The sequence below is a fragment of the Polypterus senegalus genome, chromosome 1 (assembly GCF_016835505.1).
Source record: "Polypterus senegalus isolate Bchr_013 chromosome 1, ASM1683550v1, whole genome shotgun sequence".
Taxonomy (NCBI): Eukaryota; Metazoa; Chordata; class Cladistia; order Polypteriformes; family Polypteridae; genus Polypterus; species Polypterus senegalus.
In genome coordinates, this window is record NC_053154.1 from 282,274,369 (window position 1) to 282,292,884 (window position 18,516).

The following is an 18,516-nucleotide window of genomic DNA, read 5'->3' on the forward strand; positions in this document are numbered from 1 at the left end:
TAATACTAGGAGGGCAATATTTTATGTCTCTTTTGAAAATACTGACTGCAAAATGTAACATCTTTAACTTTGTGATGTGAACAGTTCACTATATACAGCAAAAAAGTACACTTTCTAGCTTAGCTTCATAATATTTTTATACCATATGGATAACACCCATACAAGAGGCAGGCCACAGGTTATGGCAATTCCAATGATACAAACAAGCACCATAAACCATTTTCCAAAAAACTAAAAATTAAATTCATTCAGCAGTGGAACCTTCATAATTTAGAAAAGAAGCAAACCAGTTTAACACAGATGAATGTTTGGCAACAGTCACTAACATTGAGGAACAGTACTGGACACTAAGGACTTTATCACTTTCAATCATTTTGTGCTTTTGTGCACAAATGTCATCAAGTAACTGGAAGCATGTACAGCTGTGTAGTATGCTTAGTCACAGATAAGCAGCTTGATCAGAAGATGGCTGATAAGCTGGCAAAGTAGGACCTGCTGCTTGCAACTCTAAGCCTTCTAAGAACACACCTTAGCTGTGTATAGAATAACTGAAGGGAAAGGGTGGTGTCACGCAGTGATACATCTGCCAAGACAACACATCTTAAGTACAAATCCCACCCATGCAGTCTCGGGGAGTACAGCTGCCAGAAACGGTAAGTGACATTCTCAAAGATTCCTTAGTAAAGACAGTGCATCTCTGCTGAGGGATCAATTGTCACTTAGTAGTGAAATTTTTGCAATCATTATGCCTTTTCCAGCTCTTTAAGGTTTTGCATCATTATCAAAAACTGTAGGATTTTAAAGCATTCTGGTTGTCCATTTTAGTTTAAATTATTAATGTTTTAAGATAAAACATACAGTAATACTGATTTACTGTCATTTTATTAATAGATTTGAAGCATTTTTCTGTAAAGTAATGAAGCATTGTGCATTTTTGCCAATATTTGCCTTAATAAATATTTTTATTGCAAGTTCCAATACATACACAACTGGCGTATGAACATCAGCAGGAAGAGAACTCATTCAGAACCTGGGGGTCATTTCCATTTTGGCATATTAGCAGTCGATACACATTTCTCCAAAAAATTCCAGTGACTTCAAGTAAAGTAGAAAAAAGCTAAGGAAGTTGCTGTAGAAACTAAAGCAGGAGGCAGAAGTGCTAGCTGATTGTAACATATGCTATTTTAAATATACTTGTAACTAACTGGTTAAATACATCTCAGCTACAATAATCTAAAGGCAGGATGCAAGGAGGAATGGTTAGCATCAGGAGGCACATGAAATTAGTACCAAGTGTAAATTATAAAGCAAATGGACACTTAGGATGTAAGATGGGCAATACCTCAAGCTGCTGGAGTCAGTTTTAGCTGATGAAATCATAAGGGACACAGTGATTAAACAAAAAAGCTACAACTTGAAATTCTATAAATGGCAACAGCACTACACCTGCAGGAGATAAGCTAGATCTAAAAGAGAAAAGCCTACTAAAATCAAAGAATGTTTTAGGTATGTTCTTAATGACAGTTTTGTAATTGCATTTTACGAACAGTAAGATGAGCAATAACTTGAATCTTCTGCTAGGTGTTTTTTTGTTTTGTAAACATTACTTTCACCTTTGCTATATGAAATAAATTAAACTTGTGTTTTTTTTCAATGTTTTTTATTCTGTTTATCATATTATTAGTTTTGCTTTGGAAAGTATTAATATCAAATAATATTTAATAAATATGCACAAAACTTTTATTGCAAGACAAAAAGCCTTAAGGTGAAGCAAAAATCAGAAAACTTTGAAACAAACATTAAACAAGCCTGGGTGGACTGCTGTCCAGTGTGATCGAATGCTGCCCATGGTGCCTTTAATCTAAAGAAATGAATATCCACTTTGATACAGATTAAAGTGGGATGATTTGATTGAATTTGACGGTTGACTACTGTGTACATACTGAAAGTGTTTTTCTGTTATTGCTATAGATCTCTCATATGAAACTCCCCACTATGGAAAAACCATAGGCTAGCTTATCAAATCCTCCCCAAAAACAAGAGATTAAACTGAACTGTAAAAATATTCTGAAAACTGCTTCTCAGAAACATGTTTAAATTACTTTTTTATACAACAGTATTAAATTGAAAACACAAAACAGAAATCTCAAGTGGATAAATTTCCCAAGGAGGATTTTTTTCAGTAATGTATTGTTCTCTTTGTAAAATTGGGTGAAGTCAGCTAACTAAATTACTTCATAACCCCATTCAAGAAAAAAGAAAATGAAAATTCAGATTACTCTAGCTTTCTTTGTAAATTCCAGGTTAATATTTCCTTTTTTTCCTTTTGTTTCCAGCAAACATTCACAAATCTTACACAGGAAAAAAGATTATTCCACAAACCAATATTTAGTCAATGTGAATTAAAATACTTTTATTGTAAAAGTTTAAAAGATAATTCCACAAACTGTCCCTTTTATTACGTACATACTGTATGCCCATCCCAAGTACAGTAGTTGACTGTGAAGGGAGTAATGGCATCACATGCCTAGACACTGTGATTTAAAATGGGAAGACAAAACAGTGTGTTTGTAAGAATGAGTAACACTAAAGGTACAATTTGGTTTGAATATAATACATAATTGTAAGAAACAGCAACCTTACTTTTACCTTCATACACATTAGTTTTGAGGGTATGAGAAAAATAAGCAACCACCCAAAATACTTCCAGTCAACAACAGTTCTTGGAGTTCATAAACAACCTAACAGAGGCTTACATGAAACAACAGACCGCTGCAGCCACTGTGTACAGCTGTGAAATAGAAAGTACAACAGCAGAATCAAAAATTTAAAAGTCCCAGTACTTTGATATGTCAGCTGACAGGGTCCTATGATACAACCAACATTTCACTGCCTCAGGATATCAGAACATCACTACTGATCATAGGTATGCTTGCATGGCAGCAGTGCAATAATTGGCTTTTTCAGTAGAATAACGCCCCCAAAAGGCCTAATAAAATATTTTTCAGGATCATGACAGTGAATTCAGCTTGGAATGGAGTGGTCTTACTCGACATCAGATCTCAACCTTTTATTGCATCTTTGGGATAAAATGGAGTTAATTTTTTTGAAGTGAAGATCAACCAAAGCTGACAGCAACAATTATGAGCCAGAAACCATATACTAATTTATCAACACCTTGTTGAATCGGTGTTGAGATGAATACAGCATGGTCTTGAGTGTAAACAGTAAACCCAACTAAAGCTACCAAACTGTAGGAGTACCTGAGACTAGACAAAATGTTTGCTACAAGACTGGCTTTTTCTACTAAAGATTAAGAGTTTTACATTCATTGCTGGAAGCTGCATATGCTGATAAATCCACATTTTTGTACAAGAATTAAAAAAGGCATGAATGTTGCTTTTACTATTTAATGGTAATTCCAAGATTACACATGAAACATTAGATAAAAAATGAACATCATTCAGTCAATCAAGATTACTACATTAGCCAAAAGCTAAGATGTCCCAATATCTCATCCAAATATTTATTTCAACTATAAGCCCCATGGTTCGTTGCAGATTGAAATGGCCCTTTGTGTCAAAAAGGTGTTTACTGGTTTCTGTCTTAAACACTCTTCTTGTTGTTTTTCTATGGTGCCTTTGAGTAAATGATCCATATTCAAATGATGGATTTCTGCTGGAAGTCCACTTTTATCCATGCTTGTATAATTTTTTTGAAGACCTGGCCTACGTTCCTACATAGCTTTCTCTGCTAATAGCAAAATTAAATTCCATTAGTCTGTTTGATTAAGGCATGCCCTTTAGTCCTAAAGTGCCTTGATGCTGTTCTCTACATAGCTTCTGGCACGAATAGTATGGTTACCAGAATTGAAAAATACATGGTACTCTAAATGCGGTGCCACTTGCGCATTATATTGTGCAACCATAATGCCCTTCGATAATATTCAACAGTTTTTATGACATAAGATAACATTTTATTTTGTCCTTTTAACTGCTACTGCTGCTTCTGCCAAGCTGATGAGAGCTTTGTATAAACATAGACCTTTAAATTGTTTTAAAATCTATACCAGAAACGATGTCATCAATATCAATTAAAGAAACTAGTGGTCTGATGACAGACCCCTTGTGGAGCATTCTCATCTTATTTGTACTTTTTGTCTCCAGTCGATTAACCACTTTTAAATCCAACTTTATAAGTTAAATCAGATGCAAATGGGGTTGTCTTCTAATTTATTTCTGATTACAATTTCCATAATTTAGCATGGGACAAAAGTAAGGCTTATTGGACTTTAATTACTGACTCCAAGTCTCCCTTCTTGTGGATTAGTGTCATATTGGCAGTTTTCCCATCATCAGATACTTCTTCCATCTGAAGTGATTGCTGGAAAATACTTACTAAGGACAAGATGAATCAAAAAGTTTTAGAATAAGAATGAAGAGAACTGCAAAAGGTTTGAGCATGAATTTAAAATCAAACATTTAAAGAAAAATGTTAAGAATGGCTACTTTGCTGGTTGTGAAATTCCTAATTTTGCCACAATTACTGAATTCCTGGAAAAGCTGCAATTACTAATAGCTTTTATTTGATGTCAGCCTTGTTAGAAAGTCAAAATGACATTTGAAAAGAGCATCATGCTAAGGTTCAAAGTGAAAAACATCTGACTTTCATTTGAGGGTAAATTGCTCAGCGTAAACAAATTTTATTAATTAACGTTTAGAGTTAGGCCTGAATGACAAACTTTTAAGAAATTAGAAGGAAATGGATAGTTTTGTGCTATTTTTAAGCTTGCTTTGATCTTCTAATTATGCTTATTAATAGTACTACTTGAGTATCACTGTTCTTTGTTTTATTATATTGAACCGAGTCTCATTGAGAGCCTGTAATGCAAGTGTCAAGGCCGTGCAAATGAAGGACAATAAGTTTGCAAAGGAAAAAAGAATAAAAAAGTTATTAGAGCAACAATTCTACTTTAGGCCAGGTCACTTTTAAAATGTTGAAACACCTGAGTGTAAAATAGGCTGCAAGTCAATACCTACTGAAATATATGTACAATACTACATTTTATATTTAAAGCCTGATGCTTAACCATACTTAAAGAGAGTACTGCAGTCAAAACAAATATGAATTACACTACTGCAGTACTGTACTAAATATAGCAAAGCTCATGCAGTATTTTATTTCATTTCAAGATTTCAGTATTGATTAAAAGACTATCCTCTGGTAGTGGCCCACATACAGAATAAGTGGCAAGACCTACTTAATAATCAGAAAAAAAGTGAAACATAGTGAACATCAGCAATATTGCACGGCTTTATTCAGGGCATACAAATACAACGCTGAAAAACCACAGCAGATGTACCTGGCTCTAAAAATCTCATTAAAAACTATACTTGATAAAGCACTCTAATAAATTGTGATAGCAAAGGGTTTTCACATTCAGTAAAAAGCCTTTTGCAATATATTAGTCAGTGAAAAGTCAAAAACAGCATGTTTGTGAAGATCAACAATACAGAATAAGAAAAGTGGCACTATATATAATCCTGACCATCTCATAAATTTTCTTTAATGATTACTCAATTTAACATATTTCATCAAAGGTGGCATGGTGTTTATTTGGCCAGAAACATTAATGCATCCCTGAAGGTCTAAAATGGTTTCATCTATCAAATATTTGCCACGGTGCCTGGAAAAGCTCTGTGACTCTCTGTCAAGTTCAGGAAATAAGAAGACAATTAAGAATTATTTAATGTGGAGTAAAATGAAAGGAAAACAAGACCTCCTTTTTGTGAAGACAAACAATAGTGTTTGTTTTACCTGCCGAATTCAGTTTTAATTTTTTAAATAACAATTAAGACAACACTATAACTTAATAAGTAGTGCAATGTAATTATTACAAGATAATTAAACATATAATGAAGTATTATAGTGTTTATGAAAACAGGACCAAAAGCAAGGAAGGCACAGTTTGTACTGATACAGATTTTTTTTGAGGTATTCTATTCAGTGTTTCAAAGATTTACATTGGTATGTGCTTGTCTAGTTTCCTGATATTAAAATTGGGGAAAGAAGGAATGATCAATACTAGGAATCTGCTCAACATTATGTGTAAGTGTGATCATCTCTCTCTTAATGCTAGCATCTTCCATAATGCTACTATGTCATTCTGGAGAGATGTACTCTGTCAGGACTGATAACTTTTCTTTTTTGACTCTCAGAGTCTTAAGCTTCCTCTGGACAATGTCACTCATCTGCAATAAAACTGCTGTTTCCAGTAAAAAGTAAAAACATTTCATTTTTAGAAAATGTAGATAGAACCTTTTTTGCCCGCAGAAGGAAATTTGGCTTTATACAGGTTATTTTTAAATAAATAAATACATAAATAGGTAGGTAAATAAATAAATATACACACAAACACTTTGGTCTTAACACACACCAGAGAGACTATAAAACAAGAAAATTAAAAAGAGAAAAGTTCTGATTTAGCTGTCACATTCAAAGTGAGGCATTATGCAGACCTATTGTTCTTAGTATAAAGGACACCCCCATATTGTTTCTTGGCACACCTCTGCTGAATGATTCATTGGCTGAAAGTCCTCGGTGTTACTGTGTCAGAGAGAGGATATGCAGCACTGTTCATAATGGCACTCAGTTTTATTTTAATTCTCTCCTTTGCTACAACCCCCAGGGGGGTCCACAGTATGTTCTATAACTGGGCTTGCCATTTTAATTAGTTTATTTATTTGGTGGGTTTCTCAGGAAGTGATGTTACCAGCCCAGCACACCACAGTGTAGAAAAATGTGGCCATCACATAGTTACAGAAGATGGGAAGGATGTCAATTCCCACATTAAAGTAACATAGTCTCTTAAGAAGAGGAGCCTGCTCTCCCGTTACGTAGTTTCTCTGTGTTCTGAAACCAGTCCTACCTGTCATTAATGTTGACCACTTTTACACCCACTCCTTGAACAGCGGCCAAACAGAGGTTCTTTGGTGGGGTAAAAGTCAATAACCAGTTCCTTTGGTTTTGCTGATGTCAAGATGCACACAATCCACATTGCACCAAAAACCAAACTGAGTTATATACTGTGTCTCATCCCCTTTATCAATACGCCCCCCCATATGTGCAGAATCCTCTGAGAACTTCTGCCAGTGACATGACCTGCTGTTATATTTATAATCTGAGGTATACAGAGTGATGAGAAAGGGAGACAGGACAGTTCCTTGTGGTGCTCCAGTGTTGCTCATATCTACATCACAAACACAGTTCTTGAGCCTCACAAACTGTGGTCTGCCCGAGAGTACTAGTAAACTCCAAATCCATTCTACTTTTTAGCAGATATAACTCACTTAAAGGTTCAGAACACAAACAATAAACAGACTTTTTAAGTGACAAAAATATTTTTCATATAAATAGACTGTATTCAGTGGGAATACCTGCTTAGGGTGAATATCCTCCTCACTCATATTTCTCATTATTTAGCACTGGCATGCTTGACCTAATATGCCCAAAATTCTTGAAGCAATATTAAAGAAAAGTTAAGTCCATACCAGATGCATTTGAGTCCATAGGGTATTAACACTAGAATTACCAGAGCCTAAGAAAAAACACGTAGATCCATCCCACCTTAAAACGCTTCACACCTCTCCGTCAGCGTCTTTTGCCCTTTAAATGTGTTGATAAGTAGCAAACAACCTGCTATCACATCCCCCATCGCTGCACATTCTTCTCAGCTCAAGTCTGTTTACCTGCGTGTCAGTTGCTTAGAGTTGTATAGAGTGAGAAGTCAACCAAAATGACTTTTATAAATACTGTACCATTATTTGGAACACTTGCATTTCATGTGTGTTTCGTGTCTACAACGATCTATCCACAGTAAACACATTGTTAAAACAGAAATGTTTTTCATGTTTTAGTAATAATTGACAAAATGTAGACATGAAGTGTATAATGTGTGAAGCCTGAATTCCAAATATCAAAGAAACACTTTCACAAAAGTTACAAATATATCAGAACAAGTGCGCTTTTATTCAAAAATATAACTGCAGAAAAAAAAGTTGTTAGCATGTGACATTGACACGCATTTACTATGACTGCCTCAGTGGCGCAACGGTATCAACTGCTGACTGGGAATCACCAGGTCACAAATTCGATCCTGCATGACTCCTTTTTGAGAAGTGAACTGCTCTTCTTCTTACTATTTTAGAATAAAAACATACATTTGATTTCAGTCTGTAATAGCCAGTGTAATTTATGATACTTTTAAAGGTTAGCTTTGTTTTTGTTTTGTTTTTTTTTAATTCAGTTTCATTCTCTGCTGTTTTCACATAAAGACGCGCTATAGCTCTGCAGTATACTTGTGACTGCATTCTCATACCAATGCTTGCGAACTGAAGTGTCTGCGTGCACTTTTCGTAGCATTACACGTGTAATCCTAATAAATAACATTCAATCTGGCTTTTATGTAAGTAACATATAAATGTTGATGTACAAGTATAACAAAACAAGTGCACATTAATTCAAGACTATAACCGAACAAAAAAGAAAGCAAGTTACAGGAGACGGTTGATACGTCAGCTTGAGTGGTGCAATGTTAAGAACTGCTGATTTCCGTTCCGTGCTATATGTTATTTATTTGGATTTAGTTACTTACTTCCTACAGCGTCAAGTCACAAGTGCACTGCAGAGCTTCCTGTGTTTGAGCGACACGGGCATGCTCAAAAAATACATGTGTAATGCCACGAAAAGTGCATGCAGACACTTCAGTTCGCACGTATTGGTACAAGAATGCAGTCACAAGTATACTGCAGAGCTATATGTGAAACTCTTTATGTGAAACTCAGCACAACACCAACTAGCATGCTGCTTAATATTTACGGCAAGTCAGCACTTGTTTTCTTTAATATTCTTAGGAATTTTGGAATGACAATAGAATATTAATGAGACCATGCAAATTGCTATTCATATTTCTTGGTGGGTCTTTTTAGAAAAGTAAAAAACAGTATCTTTTTTATAATTCATCCCTTGTCAAAACCCAATTAATCCATGTACAAGGTCACAGCGAGTTACACAGTCTATTCATTCCAGTATGATCAATACCAATAACATTTATTTTAAAATAATGTTTTATAAAGGTCTTTCTCTTAAAGCAATTAATTAATATACATTTTCAGATGAAAACACATTGCACTCAAAATAAAGGCAAACAAGTAAAAAGGATGAACTCTATATGAAAATGCTTTAAAAATGATAAGCAAACAAAAGAATAACAGATATTAGACTAGCTTATTACCGTAAGTGTGAGCTGAGAATGCTACTAGTAGACTCAGAGTCCGGTGTACTTCTTTAACTGTCTGCTTCTTATTTAATACAAACTGTACCTATGTACATATCTATTTTCCACCTGTAGTCAAAGGGACAGGATATGTTGCAAGGCACCCTCATGCACACAGCTACGACCAGGTTTTTATTTTACCTGACTTATCAAAAATTAAGATTAATATATTTACATTCCTCACACAACATTTAATACTTCTACAAATGTGCACAATTTTAGAAATTTAGAAAAGCAGCATATTAGTGATATTAGTCACTAGTATGTTGAACTTCCTTTCGTGTCTCTGGCTAATGTAATGTCTTTTATCCAAGTATATGAAGGCACAACCATCAGAGGCCATTAAAAGGCACTATATAAAGATGGATTAACAGACTGATTGAAGGGAAAGCAATTCTCAGTTACTGAAGAGAGGAAAGGAGGTTATGATGAATCAAAACTTACCACTTAACTTCTTTTATAACACTAAAATGAACAATGATGACTGCATGCAAACAATGCACTACTTTCAGACTGAAAAATGTTTTTTATTAAATCTTGTTTTACCTTTTCTTGACTGATATTTATACATGACTTCCCAGCACCACTTAGTATGATGGATACTCAAAACACTAATGCAATAGTACACTTGTAATATCCTCAATTTCCTTATACAAAATTTGGCATATGATATAAAAAGTGACATGGTATAAAGACTAATTAATTTTGTTTAGAGATTCAGTTTTTTACTTGCCATAATGGGATGGATTACTAAGAAATGTTTAAAAAAAAAAAAAAACTGCTTCTATTAAAGGATTCCCTCTGTGCAGAAATGCTGTGGAAGCATTACAGCTTTACAGAATCTGTTTCATACTAGCCAAAAGCAAATTTTAAAACTATCTCCACTAACAGCCTTCATGAAAAAAAAAAAAGAAATTGTACCTAGCAAGACGCTTGTAGCAAAAAAAACTAGGTGTTAAATGAAAAAATAGTTCCTTCCGAGCAGTCAAAAAGAAAACTCAACCAAGTTCATTCACTGAAATGACTGTAATTATTAAGTTTAAAACAAATGGTATTATGCTCTAAGCAAAAAAGACTGATTTAAAATAACACCATACTTGAGGTGAACTTAGGGGCCAGTGGAAGAATTTGTGTGTGGATCATCATCCTAGCATTCAAATTCCAAATGACGTTTAAAATCTTAAAATAAAAGGGTTTACATTTCCAAATGCGCTGCACGAATGAATAAACTCTACTAATTCTTCGATTTTGTAATGGTTCAGTATAGGAATGTACATAAGATGTTTAGGAAATCCCTAGTTTAAACAGTACTGTACTAAGGTAACTAATCACATTTTGAAACTCTGGGCAACAATTAAAAAACAGAAGAAAAAAAAGAGATAAGTCCAGGTGTCTTCACCCTTTTACAAACTTAATAATACTCAACATTTCTACTAATTACAAATCTATTTTATGTGTACACTGATTATTTTGTATGTTATTTATTCATTCGTTCATTATTCTTAATTTAAATCTATCCTTTCTTGTAACTACTGTATGTTATTACTTCGACCTCATCTAAAATGCACTTTGAGGTACATAAAATGAATGAAAATGTGCTATAGAAACAAATGAATGTTGCTGGGACCCACTTGGAGGAGTACAGCTAAGGTTTGGAGGTTCCTGTACCCACTTACAGTGTGTATACAACTGGAGTGAAGTGTACTGCATTCTATGTGTATATAGATGGAGCAAAGCCTAAATCTTTCAGGTTATTTTGCAGCATGGTACACTTCATCCTTTAGACAGTTATACTAATTTTACATGTTACCTCTGACCCAGGACATGAATATGTTTTGCAGCTTAAAAGACAACCCCAAGACAGGAGCTTAGGGTCATTAAACAGAAAGCAAAAGTTGACAGCATGGTATTTAAGTCACTATCTTGTTGTGGCAGCATTATTTTCATCAGTGCACTTCATAATACTATTCTTAAGGAAAAATAAAATCATAAAAATGCATCTGCCTAATTAAGATGTTATATCTGTACAGTGAATAAGGAAAGGAAACATTATATGTGACTCCCAAAGAGATGAGGACTAACTGAGGGACTGGCACCAACCCATTACAGTAAACTAAAAATGTTTTATTCACCCCTAAATTGGTTCATCAACTGAACCAACTTTTCTTACTATATTACATGCATGCAAGTACATACACCTGTCTCTGCTGTACTTTTTCCATTTTTCTGTGGTGGCAATCTGCCAGAAAACCACCACCTAATCAAGGCACCATGCAATCCTTACACTGATGGATTGAAAGCCAGATATCCACATGACAATCCTCATCTAATTCTTCCACGTGAAGCATGAAAACCATGAGGACTGATTGAGATCATTTATGTTACGCAGAATGCTCAGTGGGGGATGGGTGGTCTCGGAAGCCCTGCAGATTTTGTTTTTTTTTTTCTTCAGCCCTCTGTATTTTTTTTTTTTATTTTTATTTTTTTCCCAGTCCTCCTGGCCATCAAAAAAAATGTAAGATTTATATTATGGGAGAAAACCAAAGACATTACAGTTAAAATTATGGACAAAAAATTTTAACCGATCACCAAAAGGTTATCACCCGTAGTCTGATATTTTAAAAGGAAATGTGCCTGAACTTGAACAAACACAACAAACAGTTGTTAACTGTATAATGGAAGATGTGTAAATTTATTTCTAAAATGAAAGTTGATTAGGATCCAAACACTAAAAAACTGAAACTCTGATCTAAAAGAGGCACTGTGTCTATTTTTGAAAACTTTCTGATATTAGCAGGTGGCCTGTTAACTTCTAATTATTTTATCATTAATGCACTGATAAACTGTTTTGTAGTATATACTCTACTGATGTACTTAATGATTCAGTATTATAAACAGATGGATAAAAGCTCAGGCTCTGTGCGGCTTTGAAGACTATGCGGCTTCAAAGCTATGCAAGCCAGTAGTGTTTTCTGAGGAGACTGGTTGATCACGTTTACACAAGAATGCATGACTGATTCAGCCTGTTTCCTCATTGACGCTCTTGTGAGTCACTAAGCAAAGTTGCACCCATAAGGATATTAGGATTCTGAGCAGGAGAGAGAGAGAGAGAGAAAAAGGGAAAGAAAAGGAGGAAAACAGACGGGAGAAAAGAAATCAAAGATGAGAATTTGAAAAGAACAGAGTAAAGTCGGGAGTGTGGGCAAATTCAGAGGAAAGGAGACAAGGCAGCTGGGAAGAGGGCCCCAGATATGGATGGCGCTCTATCAGCAGGTCAAAGGGCTTCAGAGATCATTCTATGGACACTGTGTGGTGGTGGTGGTACTGTAGGATGATAGAGCCGGGCTTGGGCATCCAAGGAAGCGACTATGGTGGCTGGTTTCCAAGTTGATTTAAAGGTTGACCGCACATGTCAGCTCCTCAGCCCTGCTGTGGAGACCTAATAGGTGAGGGGGTCAAGAAATGGAAGTAGAAAGATGCCAAGGGTCTCACGAGGAATGGAAAATAGCCGATTGTAACTTTGTGATTTTATTATTCATTTTAACTCCTGATTATTTATGTATTTATTGATTTTACTTCCTCAGAAGGGCACTTGTTTTTATTGGATTTTTTAATGCTTATTTATTTATTTGAAGAAGCCACACTTCACTATTTATTGTACACTGGTTGATTTAAAAATAAAATGCAGAAAACATTTTTGCACTATCATTGTTTGCCTGTTTGTGTGTCCTAATTGCACTATTCCATCTCTGTCATGACTATTAATGGCTTGGGAAGATACCAGGCTGTAGGAAACCCGGGCATCCAAAGGTTGAGGTGCTTGTGTGTTTCAATGACCCTTAAAGCTTTTTAACACTAGAATTACCAGAGCCTACGAAAAAACTCGTAGATCCGTCCCACCTTAAAATGCTTCGCACCTCTCCGTCAGCATCTTTTGTCCTTTAAATGTGTTGATATGCAGCAAACAGCCAGCTATCACATCCCCCACCCTGCACAGTTTTCTCAGCTCAAGTCTGTTTATCTGCGTGTCAGTTGCCTAGAGTTGTATAGAGTGAGAAGTCATGCAAAATGACACCTTTTATAAATACTATATCCTTATTTGGATCAGTTGCATTTCATGTGTGTTCCGTGTCTACAACGATCTATGTAAACACATCATTAAAACAGAAGTTTTAGTAATAATTGACAAAATGTAGACATGAAGTGTATAATGTGTGAAGCCTGAATTCCAAATAACACAGAAACACTTTCACAAATGGTACAAATATAACAGAACAAATGCGTTTCCATTCAAAAATATAACTGCAGAAAAAGCACCCCACTTGCTACGACAGTGGCACTGGCCACTGGCACAACGGTATCAACTGTTGACTGGTAATCAAAGCTTCACAGGTTCGATCCCAGATGAGTCAGTTTTGAGAAGTGAGCTGCTTGTATTCTTACTATTTTAGAATAAAAAGATACATCTGATTCCAGTCTGTAACAGCCGGTGTAATTTATGAATCTTGTAAAGGTTAGCTTTTTTTTAATTCAGTATTATTCTCTCAGCCGCGATCATGATCCCAACTCCCCATCCCCCGCATTTGACACTGCTGTTTTCACATAGACATGCTATAACAGAGGTAAACTCAAATCATGACGACGGTTCTACATCGGATCAAAAATGCACTTTTGCCATCGCTGCACTTCGTATATGTACATGAGAAGCTCTACACTCTACTTGTGACTGAAGGAAGTAAGTAAATAAATAAAGGTAAATAACATTTGATCTGGCTCTTATGTAAGCAACATATAAATGTTAATGTTTTGGGCACATGCACTGTCCTTTGTATGTAAGAGCCAGATCGAATGTTATTTACCTCTATTTATTTACTTACTTCCTACCGCATTTTAAGATGGCACAGATATACGGGTTTTTTCGTAGGCTCTGGTAATTCTAGTGTTAATCAGCAATTTAGTTAAGTGTTGTTGACAGAAGGAAGAGAAATAATACACAGAAAACAAAAATAACCCTTTAATGATGGGTCTCAAAATAGATTATTGAGCCTTGCACCAGAAAGGGGGATAGTGGACAGACCTGGAATAAACAATTACTGACAATTGCCAAATGACTGGCTGACCCATATAACACAGTCAATTCTAGGTGGTTAAGTGCAATGCAAGTTGGGAGAAATACATGAGCAGGCCATATATACTATAAATAAGGTATTTAATTAAGTAATTTGCTTTGAGTATAAAGTAACAAAACCTAATTTTCACTCACCTTGACATTTTCCTCCATTGGTAGGATCTCCATAAAAACCTGCCATGCAGGCCTCACACTGCATGCCTGTGGTCAGGTTCCTACAATGTTCACACACACTGCTGTTCACACAAGTGCTGTGCCCGTTGCATTGACATGCTGAAACAGTAAAATAAATCCTGTGTCAAATATTAAATATGAACAAAAGACATGCATGGTTTCTCAGAAATTAAGACAAGGCAAAGTAGACAGAAGACATCTCAGAAAACACAATCATCTTTAATAGGTATTATTTTTCTGAAAGTAGCTTTCTAATGATGCTCTCATCAGATTTATTCCTTAATTTCCATATAATAGGTCTCTGAATAGAAAATCAATATGATTATAGGCAAACATTTCAGGCAACCAGAAATAAAGTAGAAAACTGCCAAGCAGCTTAAAAAAAACAGAATTAATAGGGTTAGAATATCTCAACCTCAGACTAACTAACTCTACACATTGCAGACTGGTTGTGCAATTAATCCTAAGAGTGTAAAATCTGCCTCTCAGAAGAAATTTTCATTTTATAGGATATTATTACATAGCAGACATTAAAATACAAAAATTAATAAAGATTTGTCTTTAGTTTCCTAAGCTTCTTTTCTATTAAACAATCCATTAACACAGAAACCTTTACATCAAAAACCAACATTGAGAGCATATGAAAATATCCCGTCTTAAACACTTTCACACAGCTAATCTACTGGATGTCATATCAAAATTAACCTGGCATCTTTTATATTTTTATGCAGTAAAACCCAAGGTTTTTTTTCATAAGGAACCAGTTCATCTCAAGTTTACAGTCATAAGCAGTCTTCATTATGTTTATAATCAGATGATTGTGAATAGTCACACTGCCAAATCAAAAAGGCAACCGTTACTGGAAAATTGAAAGAGAACCATGCTAGGGTTATTACCGAAAACACAGATACTTTCAGCGAGATGATGGGCTGCTTGAAATAAAGCTTAATTTGCCTAAAGGTAAGAATAAAACTTCCATCAATGATGTGGTCATTAATCTACAAAGCTTTAATATTTTGCTATGAACCTTTTTAAATACAGCACCAGGTTATCTAATACGTGGAATCAGTACTAAATTTAAAGTTAATTTACTGGTAACTCACATTAGCATTAGTCAGCTATAGTTTGTGCTGCTGCTTCACAAATCAAGGGAGCTGGGTTTAGTTCCCAATACCTGCCTCTGTGGTGCCTGCACATTTTTCAAGGTATTCCAATTTCTATTCAGATGCCACATAAGTAGACAGTAGCTAAACACTTTATTTTAAACTGGCCAAGAATAACCAAATTAGGAGGGAGGGTGTCTGTGTGAGTGTGCCCAGTGCTTGATAGGATTCTAGTCTAATGCCAGTTCCTAGCTACTGCCCACAGCACTCAAAACAGACAGGATACACTCTGTGAAAGCATGCTAAAAAATGGATGAATTGATGTTATTGAAAAAGCAACCATGCACATCATTCACAGCAACAGTGGCACATGTTTATTTGAAAAATGGTTTCTTCTAAATTGCTTTTTAACATCTTGTTGCAGTATAATCAGATGTTGGTTAACAGCAGGTAAGGAAATATAAGATGACTGTATAGTAAATGGTTTTACAAAAACAGAAAGCTAAACATACGTTTTATAACTAAACAATGTACTCTGTAAGATGCTCAAAGGGTCATTGCTAGACTAACCTTTCTATGCTTTTAAAAATTAAGTTATTTACAATTAACATATTGTTCTCAAGATTCATCTAAACTCTGAATTTTTCCTCTAAGAAGTCAATTGTTTTTTTCATTCATTTTCCAAATCTTCATACTTTAACAGAAAATGTGGGGAGCTACAACTTCTCCTGGCAGAAATAAAGGGTGGGGCACACTCATTCATACTGAGTTAATTTAGATTTAGTCAAAAGGTTTAAAACTTGTCAATGTGATATTGAAGGAAAGCAGATCACACAGGGAAAATCCATGCAGAAGAACATGCAAATCTTCACAGACGATGAGAGAGCAAAAAGTTGAACCCCGACCTATGAAGCAGCTGCCCTGTCCACTCTCTTTTCACTATTTCCACAAATATCCACCCCAACCTCAATGTCCATCTTTAACAGTTTAAAATTGATAGGCCAAACATTTTAGGTAATATTATTATAAAGAAAAGTATGGATTAAACAAATAGAGAACTGATTAAAACAAAACATCTATCTCATCACTTTTGGCATCAGGGTAGCCAAACAATATTCGTAGTCAAAGCAAATGAAGGAGAGATCTGAAAGCATAGCTGTAAAAGTAGGTTACAGCCTACTACAAAGTAAACAGCGCCCCAAATATGATGAGATTCATTAGAAGATTAGAGAAATTTCACTAACAAGGAAAAGACAGAACCCTTGACAATTCTAAAAAGAAAACAAATAAACAACACTGACAGAACTGCTGTAGCGAGACTGGTCGATATCCCTGAAAGCAGAAATGGCCAGCTGCAAGCATTTGTTATTATTTATTTATTTATTTTTTAATCCTTTTAAGTCATCAATAGCTTGCTTGCTTTAATTACTTGAATAACTGGACACTTAACAGTTCTGTTGTGGCCGTATTGTAAGCAAATCTTGAATTGTTTCCACTTTTAAGATCATTAACTGTTACACACAGTGGAGAAAATAAATGTCAAGATGAACAATTAATGAGATTAATTAGGCACTCAAGGTGACATGAAATTTAAAAGATCTGCCTGCCATAAAATACTAGCAAAATAAGCACACACTACATTCTTAGTCAGTTTTACAGTTAAGAATAAAACAGCATCAAATAGCAACTGAAACTTGATTCCAAGAGGCTCTACAGTTTCATTCAAGTGACAATACCTACAACATATGAAAAAGTTCAATAGCATTTTAACAGTGTAGTAAATGTAATGAACAATTATACTGAATTAAAAGTAAATAAAATCACAAAGAAGGATGCAGTTAAAAATCCAACCCAACCTATCCATTTTCTGTGTACATACATTTTTTCCACATTACTTTCTTAAATACCTGAAACCTGAATTCTCTGTGGAAAATGCCAGAAGAAAAGACAGCACAGCAAGCAGCCCAAGCACTGTACAGTGCTAAGCCATAGTGCACATTAAGAATAAATAAAATAAAAAAAAATTAAAAAAAAAGATTATTAGACTGAATGTACACTGTGAATTTGTACTTTACATTTAATGGTCTCGGAAAGTACTCACAGGATTTGAACAGCTGTATATTTCAGGTAAACTTTGAAAATAAACATTTGAAAAATGACACAAGAGGAAAAGTTCATAATATTACATGTTGGGTGTAACTCGTTTAGTTGCCAGAAATGCACTACAAACATTATATCTATCTACGAGGGCCAGCCAGGTCCAGCCTAAATAAAATACTGAATTTACCTTTGTCTTTGGCATTACGAAAGAAACATTTTATTATCTTTTTTGTCATAAAGTCTACTTGATTTTATTGCACAGTTCAAATATCATGGAATGTACATTCAATACCTTATTTTGTACAACTTGAAAAGTACATTTAGGCTTTTTTATTAATACTCTTAGCCTTTCATCCATATACAAACCTGCTTATCCATTTTATGGTGGAGGTTGGTGTATATTGTCACACACGCACAAACAAGGGGCAGCCAACGAGCCCAATGCAGCATGAAAATAACAATCGAGGGGATGTGACACAGAATGCTTATGCATCTCTCTCTCATTCTCCAGGAAAAAAGAACAAGAAGAATAGAGCATTTATCTTTCAGAACAGACGCAATCACAAGAAGCAATCACCTTCTGGGTTCTCAAGATCTGACTCTATCTGGTGACTTCACTTCTGGTCCACTCCCCTGCCTTGCAGTTAGGAAACCCGGGTTCGCATCCCGGGTCATCC

General features: G+C 35.1%; 1 protein-coding gene across 1 annotated transcript in view; it reads right to left on the reverse strand.

The window, feature by feature from the left end:
- Window positions 1–18,516, reverse strand: part of atrnl1b (attractin-like 1b) — a 1,075,952-nt gene that overhangs the window by 677,127 nt on the left and 380,309 nt on the right. The window contains exon 19 of the mRNA XM_039775615.1: window positions 14,598–14,735. Coding sequence (XP_039631549.1) covers window positions 14,598–14,735 — 138 coding nt within the window. The remainder of the gene's footprint in view (window positions 1–14,597; window positions 14,736–18,516) is intronic.